The sequence below is a fragment of the Lycium ferocissimum genome, unplaced genomic scaffold (genome assembly GCF_029784015.1).
Source record: "Lycium ferocissimum isolate CSIRO_LF1 unplaced genomic scaffold, AGI_CSIRO_Lferr_CH_V1 ctg1264, whole genome shotgun sequence".
NCBI classification, from domain to species: domain Eukaryota; kingdom Viridiplantae; phylum Streptophyta; class Magnoliopsida; order Solanales; family Solanaceae; genus Lycium; species Lycium ferocissimum.
In genome coordinates, this window is record NW_026714452.1 from 187,324 (window position 1) to 210,780 (window position 23,457).

At 35.0% G+C, this 23,457-nt stretch overlaps 1 protein-coding gene and 1 long non-coding RNA gene across 2 annotated transcripts; both read left to right on the forward strand.

Annotated features, from left to right (window-relative positions):
* The first annotated feature begins 982 nt into the window (after nt 1–982).
* Nucleotides 983–1,609, forward strand: LOC132041975 (uncharacterized). Its single transcript, XM_059432642.1, has one exon. It carries the CDS (start codon nt 983–985, stop codon nt 1,607–1,609), a length of 627 nt encoding a protein of 208 aa, XP_059288625.1.
* Nucleotides 1,610–9,761: 8,152 nt separating this feature from the next.
* LOC132041971 (uncharacterized) lies at nt 9,762–12,568 on the forward strand. Its single transcript, XR_009411300.1, has 3 exons — nt 9,762–10,340; nt 10,425–10,570; nt 10,649–12,568. It is a non-coding gene; the product is annotated as an uncharacterized LOC132041971 (long non-coding RNA).
* Nucleotides 12,569–23,457: the final 10,889 nt, after the last annotated feature.

The window sequence follows — 23,457 nt, forward strand, 5'->3', positions numbered from 1 at the left end:
AATAATCTTTTTGGACCAAATTTAATTAATTTTAAATTATTAATTAATTATCCAAATTATGACCCGATTTTTTGGATCCGTTTTTGACTCGTTGACCCATTTCTCCTTCCGAGGTTAATTCAAATATTCCTGCCCATCTGAAAGGATGCAACTTTTGAGTTGCACCATTCTGAACCAACGCTTCCATGACTATATATATCCTAATTATCTTCAGAATATTCCTTACGGATTTTCTGATCTTCCCCTCTCTTCGTTTTCTTGCACTTTAAAATTTTCGTATGATTTACAGCCTTCTAGTGAGTTCGCTGTCACTGGAGTTTGAAGTACCGCTACAACGATGGGTAAATCGTTCTATCCTGGGAGGATATATTTCCTTACGGACACACTACATTTTTAGTGGGCTCAATTTGATTCTTCTACATTTTTCAGATACTGTTCTTCTAAAAAATTTCAGTTTCTGGTTTTATTTTATGAAATTACCAGTTTCTGGTTTAAGTATATTTTTGGATACAGGTTAACAACAACCTTAAGGATTTTTTTTTTTTTGAATAATTTGTATTGATTTCTGGAGATTAAAACCTTTCTGGTTTTCTACTCCGTTTGAATTTTTCTATTTTGACTTGAAGAACATAAAAACTTCATCAGATTATTAAAGTTCATAATTGTGAAACGATTTGAAGAACATTAAAACTTCATCGTTAACTTTTGAAACAATTTGAACATATAAACCTTCATCGTTTACTATTCTGTTTTTGTTTGTCATTGATTAAACTGTTTTTCAATTATTGACAGTGAGAAATGGCAATAGAAAAGGATGTCAATGTTTCTCTCTTCGAACAGAGATTGTTGCGGCGACGACAGTTGCATCGTCAAGCGGTTCAACTGCTGCGTAATGGGACCGACAGAGAAACCAGGAAAATTTTCTAGAATTAACTTCAAAGGTTGACTCCAAAGAATGTTCTTTTGGTTGACCACTCTTGGTATGAAAAAGTTTACAAACGAAGATCCTCCTATTCCTGAAGAAGGAATGCCAGAAAATCAGCACTTCATGGTTATTGAGGCTTGGAAGCATTCAAATTTCTTGTGCAAGGGCTACATCCTTAGTGCTTTAGAGGATGACCTATACAACGTCTACAGTTCTGTGAAGACTTCAAAAGAATTGTGGATTGTACTTGAAAAGAAGTATAAAACTGAAGACGCATGCTTGAAAAAATTTGTGGTTGCTAAGTTTCTAGACTATAAAATGGTGGACAGTAAAAACGTTGGAGCCCATGTTCAAGAGCTTCAAGTTCTTATCCTTGACCTTATTGTTGAAGGTATGGTAATTAATGAGGCGTTTCAGGTGGCTGCAGTGATTGAAAAGTTGCCTCCTTCATGGAGAGATTTTAAGAACTACCTGAAACATAAATACAAAGCAATGACACTGGAAGATCTTGTGATACGTTTGAAGATCGAGGAGGATGACAAAGTTGCCGAAAAGAAATCGCATGGAAACTCAGCGATTATAAGAGCAAACATCATTGAAGAAGCTGCTCCAAATAATAAGAAAAGGAAGAAGACGTCTGGGCAAAGGAAGGAGCAAGAAAAAATTCAAAGGCAACTGATATAATTGTGGGAAAGCTGGACATAAGGTTCCAAATTGTCGGGCCCTAAGAAAAATAAGAAAAAAGATCAGGCAAACATGGTGGGAAAGAATGATAAAATTGATGATCTATGCTCACGGAATGCAATTTAGTTGGAAATCCAAAGGTGTGGTGGATTGACTCTGGAGCCACTCGACATTTTGTGTTGTTAAAGAAGCATTTGCTACGTATGCTCCCACGGGACCCGAAGAAGAGCTTTCCATGGGAAATGCTGCAACAACCAAGTTGAAGGATATGGGAAGATATTCCTGAAGATGCTTTCGGCAAGGCGTTGACGCTCAACAACTTTCTTCATGTTCCTACAATTGGGAAGAACTTAGTAGGCGTTTGGACATGCGATTTCATCTCATGAGATGAAATTAGCGTTTGAACATGCAACTTCATCTCTGATTTCATCTCACGAGATGAAATCCCAAATCATCCAAAAAGGCATGATTTGGGATTTGAAATCATGATTTTAAAAAATATAAATGTAAAATTTGACCCATACGTTTATATTTTGTAAAAAAAGACCCATAAGTTGGTAGATATATTTACCAATCATGTTTACCAACCATTTGTATTAAATATTAATCTGCAAGTTGGTAAAATATATTTACCAATCATGTTTACCATGTGGGAGGATTATATTAAAGAGTAGTTACATTATTATTCATGTTAAATTTTCCTTTTTATTGAACTAAAGTTTGATCAATTGATGTTGTATTTTTTAGAAATGCTTTCTAGTAGCGTATTAATTTTATTATGAGCTATGATTTACTCATCTGGTAAGATTGTATAAGAATTGAAAAAATTTTGATGGTCTTCACAACTTGTGGGGTTTTTATGTTTATAAAAAAACTGCAACTTAAGAAATCCAAATTGCATGTCCAAACATGATTTCATCACATGATTTCATCTCATGAGATGAAATCATGTCCAAACGGCTCCTTAGTCTCAACTTCACTATTAGTCAAGAATGGATTCAAATGTGTTTTTGTTTCTGATAAGGTTGTTGTTAGCAAAAATGATATGTATGTTGGAAAGGGTTACCTCATAGAGGGCCTTTCAGACTTAATGTAATGATTGTTGACAATATTAATAAAATTCCAGCTTCATCTTATTTATTGGAGTCAAATGATTTATGACACATTTGTTTAGGACATGTCAACTACAAAACCTTACGAAAATTGATTGATTTAGAAGTATTGCCTAAATTCGAGTGTAATAAATTAAAATGTCAAATATGTGTTGAATATAAGTTTGCTAAACATCCTTATAAGTCTATTGAGAGGAATTCCAATCCTTTAGACTTAATTCATACAAATATTTGTGGTATGAAGTCGATACCATCTCGCGGTGGGAAAAACTATTTCATAACTTTTATTGACGATTGCACTCGATATTACTATGTTTATTTGCTTAATAGTAAGAATGAAACAATTGAAGCATTTAAGCAATATAAAAATGAAGTTGAAAATCAATTGAATAAAAAGATGAAAATGATAACAAGTGATAGAGGTGGAGAGTATGAATCTCCTTTTGCAGAGATATGTTTAGAATATGAAATTATTTATCAAACTGCTGCCCTTACACACCACAATCCAATAGAATTGCGGAAAGGAAAAAATTGAACATTAAAGGAAATGATGAATACTTTATAAATAAGTTCTGGTTTGTCGCAGAGCTTGTGGGGGAAGCTATCCTTACAGCTAACCAAATACTCAACAGAGTGTCCCACAGCAAAACACAATTTATTCCATATGAAAAATGGAAAGAAAGAAGACCCAACTTGAAATATTTCAAAGTGTGGGAGTGTTTAGCTAAAGTACAAATTCCTAAACCCAAAACGGTCAAAATAAGACCAAAAACTGTAGATCGTGTTCTCATTGGATATGCTACCAATAGTAAAGAATGTCGATTTTTAGTTCACAAATTCAAACATCTCGACATCCATGATAATACGGTAATGGAATCAGATAATGCTGAATTCTTTGAAAATATTTATCTGTATAAAAATAAATGTGAGTCGTCTAGCGAAAGATCCAAACGACCTCGGTAAGAACCAAAGGAAAATACACCAAGTAAAGAGGATCCAAGGCGTAGCAAACGTCAAAGGAGATCTACTTCCTTTGGACCGGATTTTGTGACATTTTCAACATTTTTGCTTGAAAATGAGCCTCAAATATTTAAAAAAGCCACGTCTTCTTCAGATTCACCATTTTGAAAAGAGGCAGTCAATAGTGAGATTGAATCAATCTTAACAACCATACATGAGAATCGGTTGATTTTTCTCCCGGAAATAAACCCTTAGGTTTGAAATGGATCTTAAAAGGAAAATGAAAGCTGATGGCACTATTGACAAATATAAGGCAAGACTTGTTGTTAAAGGTTATAGACAAAAAGAAGGCCTTGATTATTTTGACACATATCCGCTGGTAACACGGATAACATCCATTTGGGTGTTAGTAGCACTGGCAGCCGTGTATGGTCTTCAAATCCATCAAATGGATGTTAAGACAGTTTTCTTAAATGAAGAGTTGGAGGAAGAGATTTACATGGAACAACCTGAGGGTTTCGTGGTTCCTGGTAGAGAAAGGAAAGTGTGCTAACTTGTTAAGTCGCTTTATGGACTAAAATAAGCACCTAAACAATGGCATGCAAAATTTGACCAAACAATGTTGGCAAATGGATTTAAGATCAATGAGTGTGACAAATGTGTTTACATTAAAAATACTCCAAATCATGAAGTCATTGTTTGCTCATATGTTGATGACATGTTGATAATAAATAGAGATATTGTCGATAAATGCTATTAAGCGTATGCTAGCTAGCAAATTTGACATGAAAGACTTAGGAGTTGCTGATTTGATCTTAGGAACTAGGATCCATAAAACTTCACAAGGTCTAGCATTATCATAGTCTCATTCTATTGAAAGGGTACTTGACAAGTTCCAGTATTTGAATTTCAATATTACATAGACTTCAATTGATGTAAGTTTTGCACTTTAAAAGAATGAAGGTGAAAGTGATTCACAATTGGACTATGCATGAGTATTGGGAAGTTTGATGTATATCATGAATTGTACGCGACCAGATATGACATGTGCTATTAGTAAGCTGAGTCGGTTCACAAGTAATCCCAAACTCATTAGATGGCAGTGAAACGATTTTTGGGGTATTTAAAACACACCCAAAACTATGATTTGCACTATAATGAATATCCTGTAGTAATTGAGGGATATAGTGATGATCACCGGATCATCTGAAGTTAAATCCACAGGTGGATATGTTTTTACCATTGGTGGAGGAGCAGTGTCTTGAAAATCATCCAAACAGACATGCATCACTCGCTCTACAATGGAATATGAATTTAGAGGTTTAGACAAGGCCGATGAAGAAGCAGAATGGCTCCAGAATTATTTGAAAGATATTCCATGTTGGCCCAAACCTTTGGCACATGTATGTATACATTGTGATAGCCAAGCGGCAATAGGTAGGGCAGGGAGTGTTATGCATAATGGAAAATCTCGTCATATTCGACGGAGACACAATATCGTTAGGCAACTACTCTCTAGTGGTGTTATCACTATTGACTATGTAAATAGAGATAATGTGTCGGATCCACTTACCAAAGGCCTAACTAGAGAGGCAGTTGAAAGATCATCAAAGAGAATGGGGTTAAGGCCTAGGACAAGTCGTCAGGCGGTAACTCTACTTAGTAGACTGGAGATCCCAAGAGCTAGGATCAAAGAGATCAAACAAAGTTATGAATGGCGGTTCAACATTGTCAAATAACTCAACCCGTTCTCGTGACGAAGACAATGTTCAGAAACAAGGATAAAGCGTTAAGGCTTCTTAATGAGTTAATAAAGCATTAACGTTTTTAATGGTTTCTAAGTTTGGCAAGATATGACCAAATAGTGTAGCTATAGGATTGCACGTTTAGAAATCACCTATATGAGTGTGAAGTGTAAGCCGTTTTAAGGAGAATGATAGTGAAGGCCCACTTTCTATGCACTCATGAAACCAGGCGGTGTTCATGGCTGAAACGAACATAACCGTGAGAACCATAAACGGTTAAGGGTTAATTGTGTGACTTATGTCGTCTAGGTGTACAACAAAGCTCGACGGTTCAAAAATATCATATCTACCGATTGACTGGGTACATCCGATATAAGTTCACTACGGCAAGTTCAAAGGGAAACCTACTTATGAAGATGCAATTAATCTTTACTTGTAAATCACAAACTTGTCCGTGCATTCCTTTATCTTATAGCCATTCCCCATTCATGTGGGGGATTGCTAGGTTTTAATGTTAGATGAATGGGAAATGGAGAGAAGAATATAGAGGAAAAATGAAAATTTTGAGTTGTTCCTTTGTTACTTTTTGGATTAAGCATTTCTACCACATTGATTGTAGAAAGGAAAGTTCTTGTACTTATATGTAGAACACATCTTCTAGCTCATAAAGAGTTGAGAAGAGGACATCCCCTCGCGCCGTCGCTCAGCTTCGGCTTCGGATTCGGTCAAATGATCTGATTGATTGATAATTTTTTTGGACTAAATTTAATTAATTATACAAATTATGACATGGTTTTCCGGATCCGTTTTTGACCTATTGACCCATATCTCCTTCCCGGATTAATTCAAATATTCCCGCCCATCTGAAAGGATGCAACTTTTGAGTTACACCTTTTTGAACCAACATCTTCAAAATATTCCTTACAAATTTTCTGATCTTCTCCTCTCTTCTTTTTCTTGCACTTTAAAATTTTCGTGTGATTTACAGCCTTCGAGTGAGTTCGCTGTCGCCGGAGCTTGCAGTACCGCTACAACGATGAGTAAATCATTCTATCTTGGGAGGATATATTCCACAACCTCGGATACATTTGAAGGGAATAATTTCCTTAAGGACATACTGTGCATTCAGTGGGCTCGATTTAATTCTTCTACATTTTTCAGGTACTGTTCTTCTAAAAAATTTCAGATTCTGGTTTTATTTTATGAAATTACCAGTTTCTGATTTAAGTATATTTTCGGATACAGGATCACAACATGTTTTGTATGATAGACATATAAACTTATGAAGTAACCAGATAGACACTTAAACTCGTCCAAAGTGTATTTTTTAAGCACATTTGTCCATTATGGCAACTCACGTGTATTGTGTTTTGGACTGAGCGCGTGAAGCCTTTCCAAAGTCGTAGAGTTAGAAAATAAAGTAATTAATTATTTTTTTCAGAGTAATTGTTTCTTTAGTTGGTAACATTTACACACACGGTAAGATCTCATCTAGTATAATGATACACTTTTTTTTAAATTATTTTTTTAATAATTTTTATGTACACTTTTTACACTATTAACTCAAATTGATTAGATTTTGCCTAAAGTTTTTTGCCTAAAAGTAAATTTCATTTTATTATTCAAACTTTCTCTAAATTTTCTGAGAATTTGTTATAGTATTTCGCCTTTTAAAAAGTACTTCCTCCAGTTTAAAAGGAGTGTTCACTTAACTTTTATTTGTTGTTCAAAAAGAGTGTCCACTTACCAAATCAAGAAAGAACTAACATTATTTTTTCAGATTTGCCCTTATTAAGTGATCAAATCCCAGTACCTATTTAATTAGGGGTATTTTAGTCAAATTACCTATTTTTGCCTAGGAATTAGTATTTTCTCAAAGAATGTGCAAATGGCTAAGTGAAAACACTCTTTTTGAACCGGAGGAACTACTAACATAGGAAATAGAAGTCCAAATAATATCTTTGATTTTCGTAGGAATAAAATTTAAAAATGATGCTGAAAAGAGTGAAAAGTTGCTCTTTTATTTCTTATAAATAAAAAATGCATGCTTGAATTTTTCGCTTTTTTAAAAGGGAAAAGGGTCAAATATACCCCTCTACTTTAGTTTATTGGCTAACTTTGCCCTTCGTTAGCCAAAGTAGTCAAATATACCCCTCCCGTTACAAGTTAGGGTCAAATATAACCCTACCGTTAGCAAAGTTTCAACAATACCCCTCATTTTTAACATATTCCCACATAAGCAAGTCTAGTAATTGGAATTGAGTGACATGGACGCCACATGACATTTAACTTATTTTATGTGGTGCATACGTGGTAATTTTTTAAAAATAATCTAGAAAATTGATTTTTTTTTAAACAAATATGGAAAAAAAATGGCTTTTATTAAAAATCTGAAACTTTTTTGTTTTAATAAAACCCGTTTTTTTAAAATATATTCTCGAAAATTGGATATTTTAGTTAAAAAATCTGAAAAACTGTAAAGTATTTTTTTATAAAAAAAAAGTGTCCTAATTTTTTTTTAAATCTGGATTAATTTTAAAAAATCTGAAAAACTGATTTTAAAAAAAATCATTTTCCAGATTTTTTTTTAATAAAAAAATCCAATTTTTCAAAATATTTTTTTTAAGAAGCGGGTTTTATAAAATAAAATAAAAATCAGATTTTTAATAAAAGCCATTTTTAACAGATTTGTTTTTAGAAAAAATAATTTTCCAGATTATTTTTAAAAAAAGTGTCACGTAGGCACCACATAGAATAAGTTAAATGCCATGTAGCGTTCATGTCACCCAATTCCAATTACTAGACTTGTTTATGTGGAAATATGTTAGAAATGAGGGGTATTTTTGAAACTTTGCTAACGGTAGGATATATTTGGTCCCAACTTATAACGGGAATCTTATGATTTGATATTTTTAACGGAGGGAAAAATTAGCCAATAAATTAAAGTAGAAGGGTATATTTGACCCTTTTCCCTTTTTAAAATTAGTTGATATTATTATCATGAATTAAGCAGTATATATGCACCACTGTAAAAGAAATCAATATACTTTTATCTTCAAATGCCAAGATTGACAGATTTCTCTGAAATATAAGGCTCCATTTAGTTTGTGCAATACTTGTTACAAAAGCTCAAACTTGTAATTAGCATTTAGCAACGCTCAAAAGAATAGGCATCTCAAAAGGCTTTAGTATCGGAGGTTCAAATTGTACAATTAAAGCTCAAAATATGAACTGCAAACGAGTTACTTTCTAATCACCAAAACAACCGAAGTTACACGTGTTTGGTCTATATTTTCTTACATGGATTATTATTTATTTATTTACCACAGAAAAGGCGTTTGGACCTCACACACAGGTCTTCAATGTAAATGTGTTTAAAAAATACACTTTTGACGAGTTTAAGTGTCTATCTGGTCACTTCGTAAGTTTATATATCTATTTTACAAAACATGCCAAGTTTAAGAGGCTATCTAGGTATTAAGCCATATGTAATTGTGATTAATTTAACAATTGCTTTAGCAGCGGTGGCTGGTGAAGCCTTATTTTGACACAAGAGTTAAAAATCTGAAATTTAACGGTTACTCCCTCTGGCCCAATTTAAGAAAATTTGACGGCACACAAAGTTTAAGAAATAAAGAGAGACTTTTGAATCTTATGCTTCTAAATTAAAGATGTATATAATTATTCCCTCCGGCTCAATTTAAGTGTTTTAGTTTGACTGAATACGAAATTTAAAAAATGAAGGGAGACTTTTGAATCTTGTGTTCTTAAATTAAAGATGTGTGTAGTCCTTTAAGTCTTGTGGTCTTAAACTTGCCATGTAAAATGTTGGAATTGAAAAATTTATTAAATATAGAAAGAGACTCTTTTGGGACAGACCAAAAAGGAAAGTAAAACACGTAAATTGGGACGGAGGGAGTACTAAAATGTATTTTGAATCTTATGGGTATAAACTTATCATGTAGGATATTTAAATTGTTAAACTTACTAAATATAGAAAGAGACACTAATTAGCAAGTTGAAGCATGTGCTCACCTATATTCTGGTGACCCCTCTTTTTTTTATTTTTTTTTATTTTTATCCAGAACTCAGAATTGCAATGTTAGTTCGTTGTAAGAGACTTAAAGTTGAAGGGGACACACTTGATAGACTTACCCGTAAGAGAGTTGAAGGGGACACACTTAAACTTGATAGACTTACTGATCTTCCCATTAATGTGAAACACAAGATTCAGGAGCACTTGCCTATTGAGGAAGCAGCAAAAATGAGTGTTTTGTCTACACCGTGGAGACATGTTTGGGTTTCGATCCCCAAGCTCGTATTTTCTGGTTAATAGACATCATTAGTGCAATCCTGTCACAGCCCGATGGAGCCATTAAGACATTTCTCGTGAATATTTAGAAAATCCCAAAATCTCAGCACTCAGTTATCGATAAATGGATACTTTTGTTGTCAAGAATGATCTCACCCTTAAGAGTAGGGTCAATGCTCCTTATAGTTTGCCTTCCTATATGTACTGTATAGATTTAGAAAGTTTGGACCTTTCCAACTGCCGCCGTCCAGCTTTAGGGGTTTCCACAAGCTCAGAAGCCTTTCACTACATCAAGTCGCCTTAGAATTAGATGATGTTGCGACTTATTTGTTGTGGATGCCAAACCTTGAGGGCCTCCGTTTTATGTCGTGCAGTGGTCTTCATCACTTGAAAATATATGCTCCAGAACTTTTGCTATTAAGTTTCTGTACAAGTGGAATTGACACCCTTCAGTTGGGTAATTTCATGGACTTTCGGAAGCTGAAAACAGTTTTACTTGAATCACAAAACAATCAAGATAAATCTTTGAACTTGACTAATCTTTTCAGCGGCTGGCCTAAAGTTCGTCGTCTTCTTTTGGACAGTTACTACCTGAAGGTAAGGTGCAAAATTTTGATATTTTTGCATAACTAAGAATGATGCATATATTTGTATATTTAATTAATGTTACTCTTTTGTGGTTCCAGTCTGTTGCTTCTGGTATTGAAGCAGAGAGCCTCAACAGCTTGAGGGTTCTCACTCTTCATCAATTCAACTTTGATGATGAAGATCAGATATCTTCCCTTCTAAGAATGCTTAGCGGCTCTCCTAATTTGAATCCCTTCTATTTTCGGTAAGTCAATGAGTCGTTACTCATTTTCTGTTTAAAGAGCTGGAAATCTTACTGATTTTACTTCTATACTACTTTTAGTTGCGCTCGAAGAAGAAAGGTGATGTTGAAGTCAATGTGAATCATTTTGAAGGACCAACCCACAGGAGACAAGGACTCAACAAGCTTAAAAGATTCGATATAGATTACTTCCAAGGTTCAAAAACTGAATTGCTCTTTGTAAGGTTTGTACTTGCCTCTGCAACTTTACTCCTGAAGGCCACCCTTTTGGTAGATGAAAGCGTTCATGAAGGCCAGCACTTGGACATCTCAAAGGAGTAGATGGACTTCCATCAGGCATCTCCCAAATTAGAAATAATATGCGAACGATAAATTGAATCAAGCACTGAGATGGCCGGACCTGCTATCTATCTCACCCTTTATTCTCTGCAATAGTGACTAGTGCAGAGGGTCCTATATATTTATCTTGAGTGGAATGTTACCTTGGATAGTTATACTTTTGGTCCCTCATCCAGAAATTTTAGTTTTGGTTCTTGGTATTTGACTAACATCAATTTATTGAATATGTTGTGTTTTCTAATAGCAGTTTTGTTGTGAAAGTATAGGATCTTGTTATGTATTCCTTCTGTTTTGACAAACAAAGAGAATTTGAAGGATTGAAGCGCTCAGTGCAATTGACAGACTGTATTTGAGAGATCTGGTGTAATTAACTAAATATTAACTCTAGTACTGTGTTTTTTTACGCCAGAGGCTAGATATAAAAAATGACCAGGATTTTGTGCTTTTAGTTCCGGCTTTTTATTAATTATTATAGAGAATCTTTTTCTTCTATATGTAACTTCCAGAGGGAATGCTACAAACAACTTTGCCCCGTGACTGCTTTTCCTTCTAGTGCAGTATAATTGGCATTGATTTTTTTTTCTTTTTCGAAAAAGGTCTTTTTCATTTGCTATTTTTGTGTGTGTAACCGTCGACAGTGTAAAATGAAACTTCAAATTGGATATACCAAAATCTGGTTCAGGTTCAGCTGGTAAATCTGTCCAATGAGGCAGCAGGGACAGAATGATCAGCAATACCGGCGTCACGTTGGAATCAGAAGCTGTGAGAGTAGCTGGTAACTGGTTACTTGATAATGTGACAGTTGGTACTAGCCACAACAGGATTGTCCGTTTGTGACTGGAGGCCACTACATCAAGTGTTCTTGTTGAGTAGTTGACAGAGCCAAAGCTGAGGGCTAGGAGCAAGATGCAGAAGGTAGCTTGGAGTGTTTTTAGAGGTGAGTTGGGAAAATTTAGCCATCTTTTCTCTTGTGAAAAATTCTAGGATGGTAGATGAGAACAAATGTTGAGGATATATCTATAGTTTGATTATGAGGTGTTTTTGGTATGGAGTGAAAGATACCCTATACTACTTTTTTGTTGGGAAAGAACACATCCGAAATGGTCATTAGGTTTGGTTGAACCAAATGTACAAGTATTTTTGTAACTATGTTTCCAGTTATAGTACATTAAGACTGAGGGGTCTAGAGCTGTAGCCATGAAGATGTACAAGTATTTCGTTTGATGAGTTAATTAATCGTTCAGTTAAACTAATGAAAGTATTTTATACCAATTGAGAAATTAATTAGCGGTTTTCAAATGTAAACCATATAGAGAATGTATTTTAGATGTTTAGTGTTCAATTCACTAAGAACTGTACTGAAGCTAATTTGATCTCTTTTTGACAGCTTCAGCCAGAGTTTCCTCTTCTCATATTTCCTGGTTAAGAAAATTGCAAGCAGCAGAATGTAAGTTAACTATACTTGTAAAGTTAATAAAATAATGAAATGTAGAGTTAAATATCTAGACACCAAATTAACCACAATACCAAGGCTGCTGTCAAATTAGCTTTCTTCTTCAAAAAGAAAAATCTTCAACATTCTTGAAATAAATAAAAGCTTGAGTCACCCATTTTTCCAACTTTTTAAGATTTCTAATCCTTCTTTTTGCAGTTATTTGTTTCTAGTATAGGAACATTTGCAGGTGTACAAAAAGAAAAACCTATCATTGGAGAAGTTTCCACACTTGGAAGGCAAGGAAGAAGCCGAGACGTCATTGTCAAAAGAACAAGTGGTCATGCATGATATTGACAAAGGTAAAGAAGATTATTTGGATGCAGTTGTATTTGTCTGTTTTATCATTTTCTTTTTGCATTTTTTGCTTCGTTTTCTTACTCAATCACTGAAGAATAAAGAACTGGTTTTCCTGCAGACTCCAAAAGTCGTTAACTGCCCGGAGAAAGCGAAAATGTCCTTTCCTGTATCTCTCTTTCTTCCCCTGACTCTCTCTTGGGTGAAACCACTGAGAGGAATTTTCTCTCTAATGATAGAGAACTACTTTCCTCCCTGTCTCCTTATATAGAGTGGAAGTTTCTGATCTCTGTAGCCTTCTTTCTCCATCTTCTTTGAATACTTTTTAAAAACTCCTACTTTTTATAGTTACTATATATACTACTCCTACAAGGAAAAATGAAACAAAATTAGTCTAACAATTTCCTATTTAATTTATTGCGCAAATGCTGTAAAAATCCTCAATTTGATTCCATGATACTATAAGTCACTTATTTTGTGCTGTCTGAGTAAAGAAAGGTCTTATGGCTGTAGCAAGTTGAATCAGGAGCTCTTTTAATTGTGTATCCCATTGGGCTAGGTGCGGGGTCCGGGGAAGGGGCGCGTGCAGATGTATGTACGCAGCGCTTCCTCTGCATTTCTACAAGAGGTTGTTTCCATGGCTTGAATCTGTGACCTCCAGGTCACATGGCAACAATTTTACCACTTACCCCAAGGCTCCCGTTCCCTATTTTCAACTGTACTCATTATTCTTTTCTTCTTCACTAATGGTAACAGCTTCCTCCTTGAACCTGTTCCAATCCTTTATCACAGTATAGGAACAGATAGATGTAGTGTTTCCTAATAGCAGTTTTGTTTTGAAAGTATGGGATCTTGTTATGTATTTTCAGTTTTGATAAAACAAAGAGAAATTTCCGTTCTTTACATTGTGATTGAAGCACGCAGTGCAATTGTTGAAGGGCTGCATTTTTGGTGTATGATATCTCAAGCTGATGCATACAGAGAGATCTGGTTCTTACGACTCCCTCCGTCCCAATTTATGTGGCACTGTTTGACTTGGCACGAAGTTTAAGAACAAAGGAAGATTTTTGGAATTTGTGGTCTGAAATAAATCTTAGATATTAGTGTGGCTACAAATCATTTCATTAAGCGTAAAAGGAGAGTTTTAAAGTTATGTTATTTCAAATTATAGAAATGTGATATTTTTTTTGGGGACAGACTAAAGGAAAGGGTGCCACATAATTGGGACAGCGGGAGTAAATACTTACACCAGTCAGGAGTTTGTGTTATTAATTCCTGCTTATTGTCAACTATTATAGTGAATCTTTTTCTTCTATATGTATCATCCAGAGTGTATGCGACAGACTATGTTGCCTTATGACTGCTTTTCCTTCTGTTGTGCATTGTAAAATGTTTTCCAGCCATAGATTTTTGATAAGGTATGTTCCCTTTGCTGTTTGTCTCTGTGTTTCATAACCATCAACAGTAAAAAAGAGCAGCTCGGTGCACAAAGCAATTCCGGGTTAGCAGGATCGGGAGAAAGGCCGCAACCCAAGGGGTGTGTTGTAGACAGCCTAACCTAATGTAAGCATTAGTGACTGCTTCCACGGTTCGAACCCGTGATAGGTCACACGAAGACAACTTCACCGTTGCTCCAAGACTCCCCTTCTTCATAACCATCAAAAATGTGATGTCAAAATGAAACTCCAAGTTGGATACACCATTTTGGACAGAGTTTAATAGTTGGGACATGGATCAAACTATCACTGGCGGATTGACCATTCAATTACATGCTTCAAGGTACATAATTTTATATATTCAGAAATAAATCAAGGTGAATTATTAGCATCTTAGGTAGAAGAGGCACTCATTAAAGGGGTGACGTAGACAGTGAAGTGAGCATTGTTTCTATTCCATTGTTTCTATTCCATCAGTTGTATGTTGATCCATCATGAGGAAGAATCTCAACAGTAGCATATCCTTTACATTTTCATACTTGTCAGTCCGTCCAATGATGGTGAGAAATTGGTGTGAGCTCCAAATATGTGCTGTCAAGGCTAAAGAGTAGATGTATGCCACCGGAAGAGCTCACCAAGTAAAGTCCTTGTGTCTTGCAAAGAACAGCTGATCCCTCTCAGTTATTTCATTGTCAACAACAATAATTGAACGGAAATGCCAAGCTGCCCCGCTGTAAATGGTTTGTTGTTTCTACCATTGACTACGTTGTAATTGCCACTAATTTGAAGGATACTGTTGGCTTGTTGCTAATTTAGGCCTAAAAGGAATGAAGGACTATTGTCATTGACGATGCTGTTCAATGGAACTCTTACCATTGATCGGAAAGACTTGATTATTATGCATGGAGAAAGGCAAACTGTTGGCATCAGAATTGGTTATAATTGCAGTGAGTACTCTTCCTGAAGAAGGAGAATGTAGGGTGACAGAGCACAGATTTGTCCTGAGGTAGCAGTTGTTGGTGTTTCAGTGACACGGGTAGCTACTGTCACTGTATTGGTGAAGGGGACTGTTTTATTGTTAAGTCATCATGAGGCAACAACAGGGGCTGGTAAATCTGCCGGAGGAGCCACACTTTGAAGTATTTCAAATTGGACTTTCTTGTTTTCCATTTTTCGTATGGAATATATTATGTTTTGCTATGGGGGCCTCGATTGAGTATTTGGCTAGCCATTACCCATTAGGGTAGCTTCCTCTCACAAGTTCAGGGTAAACCAGAACTTATTAACAAGGCATTCATCATCTCCTTTAGTGTGCTATTTTTTACCTTTCTGCAATTCCGTTGGATTGTGGCAAGGGGCAATTGTTTGATGAATAATGTCATATTCCAAACATAGTTGTTCAAAAGGAGATTCATATTCGTTGCCCCTATCACTCCATTTTGATCGTTTTGCTAAAGCATTTCAACTTTACTTTTGTATTGCCTGAATGCTTCATCTTTACTATTGAGTAGATAAACATAGCAATATCGCGTACTATCGTCAATAAAATTTATGAAATACTTCTTTTCACCGCGAGATGGTATTGACTGCATGTCACAAATATCAGTATGAATTAAGTTTAAAGGACTTGAATTCCTTTAAACTGACTTATAAAGATGTTTAACATACTTAAATTCAACGCAGATTTTGTTGAAGCTAGCTAATGAATGAAACTAGCTAAGTGGGTGTGAATGAGAAATGGAGGGAAAATGAGATTTAAAGCGAAGTCCTTTTTGGAAAGGAGTATTGTCCCACATAGGTGGTGGAAAGGAAAATAAGTGTGCTTAAATAGAGAAGCACTTTTTTTAGCTCTTAAAGAGTTGAGAAGTGGGACTTCTGATTTGGTCAAATGATTTGATAGATAAATTTTTTAGACCAAATTTATTTTATTCTTTTTTCCATTTCCAATATTTTTCCGCGCTAAAATTAATTTAGAAATTCGCGGAATATTTTTATTTTTCCAATGGACATTTCTGTTTTCTGAAAAGGCATGGCTTTTTCCGAATAGACACTAAACCTGTTCTGAGTAAGTATTTCGCTCAAAACAGTGGCTATAAATACAGAGGCAATGCCTCATTTTATGAATTATCAAAAAATCTCTGCATACATTTAGCATTCTGCATACTTTTACAAAATAAAAACTGAGTCAGTGCCTTGTATGATTCGTTGCCATATTTGAGTTCGTGTGAAGTCATTAACGTTTGAGATACCGCTATTCCTTTGACAAATTTATCCATTTTATCCTGGAAGGAAGTGTCACGACCCGACTAGGGCCATGACGGGTATCCAGAGCTAACTGCCGAGCACCACTCGTTAACTAATCATCACGCTCAACCTGAACATATATAATCTCCAAAGCAACACATGTCTATATACATAAGCCCTCATGGCTGCAAAAATGATATACAAAAGTACAACGTAGTCATCATGGGACATCTACTTCCCACACGTACGTATCTACGAGCCTCTACTAGAGTACTAGACATAAGGACGGGACAGGACCCCGTCGTGCCCAAATATATGTATACAAAAGAATATGATTATAAGTAGCACCTCTGGAATAGTGGAGTGCTCCCGTGAATCCGCTGATAAGCTCCTACGGATCTGCACCGTATCCCTGTCTACCTGTGGGCATGAACACAGCGTCCAAAAAGAAAGGACGTCAGTACAAACATTGTACTGAGTATGTAAGGCATGAATAATAATACTAACATAATAGAGAAATAATGGGACATGAAGTGAAGATACAACTTGCTTAACCTTTAAAAGAAAACACATGTTATACATATCACATATACCATCATCGTTAACCCGCATCCGGGTAACCATCATACGCCGCCCACTAGTGGTGTCATGTCCGGCCTTCTAGGCGCGGTGTAATAATATGCAGCCCGCCTTAGCGGTGTCATGCCCGGCCATCTAGGCACAATGTAACCATAAGCCGCCCGCCTTAGCAGTGTCATGCCCGGCCATCTAGGCGCGGTGTAATCTCATCATCATATACATCTCATAAAGCATACATTAGAACTTAATTACAAACTGTAACTCTATCGGGGTGACGTAAGGTCGAGGACCCCCGATTCCATTATGGAGTAATTGTAATCATCATACCTCACCTTGAAGGAACTAGCATCATAAGGTGGGTCTAGCAATAACAAATAACATCAAAGAATCGTACAAGGATCGTTAGCTTCATGGAAATATCATATCATAAGCTTTAGGATCTCTAGGCGTAGACTCATCATTATCATATTTGTAGCATGTATCTTATCTTTATCTCATATGAAGCTCTTTATAAATATAGACTCATAGTTTTCGGAATGTAAGAAGGTCATTGAGAATAAAGTAAATCATGTCATAGGATTCATGCCTTAGAAAAGAAGGGACTAGCCTTACATACCTTGATGTCGCTATAACTTATCAATTTAAGCGCTTTCCCCCAATGTTCACGATTCTACATTCAAGAGAATTCGTACTAGAATTAGATAATCGAAAACATGCTTACATTTAAACTAAAGCTAATGAAAATTGGGCAGCACTTCCTTTGTTTCTATAACTTTCTCCATATAATATAACAACTTCCAAACGTCAACAACACACCTACAATATCATAATCAATAAACTTTGTTAAGTTGGCCATTATTCAATTCTTACAATTTCCTCTCAAAGTCATCCATAACTATAGTGGTCACCCAACATCATATTCATTCACATATCATGCTTCTCTAACATTCCCAATATTATTTACAACAAGATTATACTCATAATATCTCAAGAGTTATGATTCATATCAACTATTATTCAAGAACACCCTCACTTCCACATTTAAGCTCTATATTCTACCTTCTTCCATAATCCAAGTCTTTCAACCCCTCAATATTTCAAATAACACGAAATGATCATAAAACTTACCTTTGATCATGTAGGAATGGTCTTAGATGGAAATGCTTCACTTGAAGAAAAAACTTAGCTTCAATCCAAAGAGATTTCTTGACTTCAAGCAACCCTAGAGACTCCCTTACACTTGATTCCCTTGGATTAATGATATTGATCTTTGATTTCCTTTGGATTCTTGAAAATGAAATATGTAGAACCTTCTAGAGGTCTTGAGAGAAATAAAGAAGTGGAAAGAATGAGAAAATAAGAGTAGGAACATGTATTTATACTTGGAAATTATTCAGCCCGTCGGGTATTATACGGACACTTATACGGTCTGTATAACATTGTACGGTCCGTATAAGTGACCGTGGTTCACCATCATGGAAAATATCCTTCTACGTTTAGGACACTTATACGGACCCTTATACGGACCGTATAAGTGGTCGTATAACTCCACTTTTCCGAAATTAATTCCGTCGATTTTCGTTTAATCTCCAATCCTTATGGAACCTTCTTAGCACTTGTTTAACACTTCATTATCAATCTAAGGAGCGGTATAAATTTTCCTCAAGGCATCATTTGATCAACGTTAGCTCAGTACTTGTAACCCTCTTTCAAAGCACGACTTATACTTGACATTTTTCAACGACTTTCTTTTCTTGCCTCAAACGTCTTTGGAATCTTAATGAGGACCGTTAAGTACTACTTCTTACTTGTAGAAACATACTATACGCCTCACCCTGCGTTAGTCTATTTACCATATGATGACATGAAATTCTCCGAGGTGTAGCAGGAAGTAATTCATAACCTCGAGTACTTGAGGGGATTAAATTCCTTAAGGACACACAGTGAATTATGTGGTCTCGGATAGTGTTTTGTCATTTTGTTTTTTGGTTTTATTAAAGCATTGTTTCATTGTTTGAGCATTCTAGTACTAACGACGTTTGTTGTTTTGAGCACAGTTTGGATAACAGATTTGACATTTAGATTGATTACACTCAAACCCAGGCAATACTTTCAAATTAATCATTAGACAATTATTGCCTCTAATTTTGTGATGCGTCCACACAGAGAATTGAATTTGCACCTAATATGACTATTCAGTTCTTGGATTTCACAGATCACCGCTACTCCTGCACTAACCACTCTTTTGGTGTCGTCATTGAGTAATCTTAAAAGTACTAGATACCAGAGCCCGTGCCAGCACGGGCCCAATATATATTTATAATTTTATTCAACATATATTTATAATTTTATTTTTATGCAATTATAAGAAGAATTAATATATTCTACAACATTTCTTGAAATTTTGGGAGCACGGGTTCAATAATTTGTGCTTTGATGTTATTTCTTTGTTTCAGTTTATATGACTTTATTTAAGAAAAAGGCTAATAGACACTTTTTAAACTACGAGTTAATCAAATTTGAATTAATTTCAAAACTTATTGAATTTTTAACTACTTCTAAATACGGAAACGTCATTTGAACTACCATTCCCTAGGCTAAAACGTGAAACTTTTTATACATATGGTGAGTATGTATATTGTGTCATATAACATGGGCATGGATGCGGTATAAGATTTCTATCCTTTTTTTTTTTCCTTAACCTATCATAAGTATGTACTAATAAATTATTTTGGCTATCATGGTGCTCCGTATATAATTAGAAACTTAAGACATTGGAAAATGCCTTTTGAGAATGTAATATCCATCTTAGTTTCTTTTTAGGATATTAAACAGTACTGCAATAAACATCCGAGTAATTTATTTTATCAGTTGTAAAGTTGATTATAGAATTACAGTTGGTGAGGTAAGATATCACCCATGGAACTACAAAATGTATTCAGTTGTAATAGTAACTTTTAAAAAATGAAGTCTAAAGGTAAGAAGAGAAGCGTGTTAAACACGAGTGACCAAGAATTTCATGTGTTAGGGTGTAAACCAATTTGAAACAATGAGAAGTCAGCACTAAAAAGGAAAATATAGGAGAGAACAAATTCAATCACCAACCAATAAGATATGTCCAAATATAAAGTACAATCTGTAATACTTTTTGTACAACAAAATATTGCGGTGTTCGTCCATCTTTAACGCTTATATATACAATAAAAATAAAACAATAAATTAAGTGCTTCAAAACCAGTAGAAATAACATGGAATGGGTGTGTTGGTTTAGTTGATGCTCATAAGTCACAACGACTCTTCTTCGTATTATGAGCAGCCACGATCTTTGTAAACGCAGAGTCTTATCAAAATTCTATAGCATCACAAAGTTCTTAAATACTATTTTTCAATCCTTTGAAAGACACCAATGTGCTTAGGCCGAATGGTTTAAAGCGACATAAAGAGTTGCATCACAGCAAATAGAACTTTTCAATCTCAACCATATCGCAGTACTTCCTTCTTCTAACGCGGAGTAGAAAACCACAAAGGTTTTAATCTCTGAAAAGATTACTTTTTTTTATCTCTGAAAATAGTATTTTTTTTATTTCTGAAAAGAGTAAGTCTCTGGTAGATTAAAAGAAAAGAGATTGAACACAAAAATTAAATGTAAATTCCTTAAGCTTGTTAGTAACTCTGTGTTGAAAATCTGTATACCAGAAACTCGAATTAATCTGGAAAAACGTAAAATGCATAAAACTTAAAATATCCGAGACCACATAATTCACTGTATTCTTAAGGAATTTAATTCCCTCACTGTACCCCTGGTTATGGATTACTTCCTCCCAGGATAAAACACATATAACTGTTGATGGAGTAGCGGTACCTCAAACTCCACCAACTTCATCGAACGCAAATTCGGCAACAAATCACACGACTCTATTATGATTTTGTTTTAAAAACATATGCAGAGAACAATTTAGAGGGAAGAAAGAAGTCAGATTTATGTGAATAAAATCTGAGGCAGACCTATAAATTTATAGACAATGAAAGGGTGAGATAGAGAGGTGCAATTCAAAAGTTGCCTTTTGGATGCACTCCAAAAGGTACCTTTTCTCATTTCTTATCCGCACATTAAAATCCCAACAATAGTGACCAATGATGGCTGCTAAATGATGAAGAGATCCTCTTAGAAAGAAAGTGACATGAAAAAAAAGAATGAAAAATGCTTGAATTGTTATAAAATAATAAAGTAAGTAAGAACAATATTGTAAACAAAGAGAGAAGAGAGGAATTCTTTTATTTCTCTTGTTAGGGATTCATTTACAATGACGGATAACCTCTATATTTATAGGGAAAAAGTGACTTGATCCCAAAGTCACTAACCCTAATATTTCTCCTAAAGATAGACATCCACAATAGATAGATAACTATTCATAACACTCTCCCTTGGATGTCTATTTGATAGATGATGTGCCTCGTTAAAACCTTACTAGAAAAAAATTCTAGTGAAGGAAAAAGAGTACACAACTCTACTAAAGCGTCCTTTGGTTGCCTCATTAAAAACCTTACCAGGAAAACCCAATTGGGACAAAACCTTGGCTAAGGGAAAAAGAGTACAACGCGTATTAACTCCCCCTGATGGGTACATCACTCCAAAACTTGAATCTTCGCATTCCAATCTTGTGCACCATCTTCTCGAAAGTTGTAGTTTGTAGAGACTTGGTGAACAAATCAACCATATTATCACTTGAACCAGTCTGTTGCACGTTGATATCACCATTCTTTTGGAGATCGTGTGTGAAGAACAACTTTGGTGATTATGCCTTGTCCTTTTATGAATCCTCTCTTTAGTTGGCCTATGTATGCTGCTACATCTTCAGTCTTTGGTTAGAGTTGCATCGGCATATAATGTTGTTGAAATCACTCCAGCTGCGTTCTTGACTTGCTTTATAAACAGATGTTATCTTTATATGATTTGACTGTCATGTAGAACAACATCATATGACTGTAATCCCTCAGGGTCATAACAAAATATATCAATGCATCAATTGCATAAAAATATGGCACTTCAGGACCAAAAAATTCTGCAAATTTCTCATTTCAACTTCTTTTAATAGATAATATACTGCTTTTGAGAACTCTTCAAAAGTTTCAGTAATATTCAAGTAATCAACTTGCACCAACAATATGACAGATTTTGATTTTCACAAAGACCCTTAGTCATTAAACATTCATTAAGGTGATTAAATCACATCCACCTTGCTTAACTTAATTCATATAAGAATTATGAATAAAGTTCGACAACTTGTATATGCTTCAGGCATTTAAAATTCTTCAAGAATTTTCATATAATTTTATCAAGTAATTCATATAGGCTGTGACAACATCTATTTCTATTTAAATATGTGACATCTTCTGGTGTCTGGACATCAGGTCCAATAAGCTTTACGTTTACCAAGGTGCGTCATTTCACTTGATAATAATTTCTACGTTAGCATGCTTTAGATAGACGTAGAATTTAGATCCTCACAATATTGCGTTATATTGTACCAAAGATATCATCGACGATATATCATTTGTATCGGTTCGCAATGTGACATAACTTATTCAGATCTTATCACTTTCATTATTTTTAGGTACCTAAACCTCTCATGAGGTTTCATGAACTATTACGTCGTAGGCTCTTCAAGAGTGCACTGCCTCCTTATTATAATCATTTTGATCATTTGCTCCTCTCCCTTTTCAAGGATTATTTCATTTGGAACCGATTGATCTACCATGCTTCAGGCATGTTGTAGATTTTGTCCTTCAGGGACATTAATTTTAATAGGAGCATTTTGCATCTGAAATATGATATTAGTTTTGGGTCAGCAAATGCTTCAAGCATTTAACTTGAATTGCTTTTTGAATGAAGATCTTCCTAATGATAATCCACAACATATTTCCGAGCAACTTATTTTCTCCCCCTTATGTTAGAAAATCTAACATATATCCCATCTTCTATGGGGAAATCCATCATGGTAGATTAATTAATTATATACCACACATTAAAAAAAAAAATTGTTAAATGGAAATATATGGTTCCTAACCCTGAACCAATTGTGAGGGGAGAATTTCACATAATTTATTGGTCTGGAGCATACAAGTGATGTTGTATACAATATATCATATCTCATACCAGCACATGAAGCTTTGTTCTCATAAGCAACGGTTTAGCTACTTGTTGGAGGCATTTAACGCCAAACCAGCTTGGATATAAACCAGCATTAACAAGATGAATTATCTTGATTACATAATCTGAAAATTGCGCTCTCAACTCAATCATTTTGAGCAAGTAACTTTGCATATGTCAAACTGCATGTTGACAATAAACGCACATGTGACTTTCTTATTGATACATCTATTTAAGATATCACATAACAGGTGAACGGGCCCATATTCACCTTTTTTTTTTTTTTTCCAGAATTTAGGGAATCCATTCTCAACATTAGCTAGTATAATCAACTTATCATGAGAACAAGCAA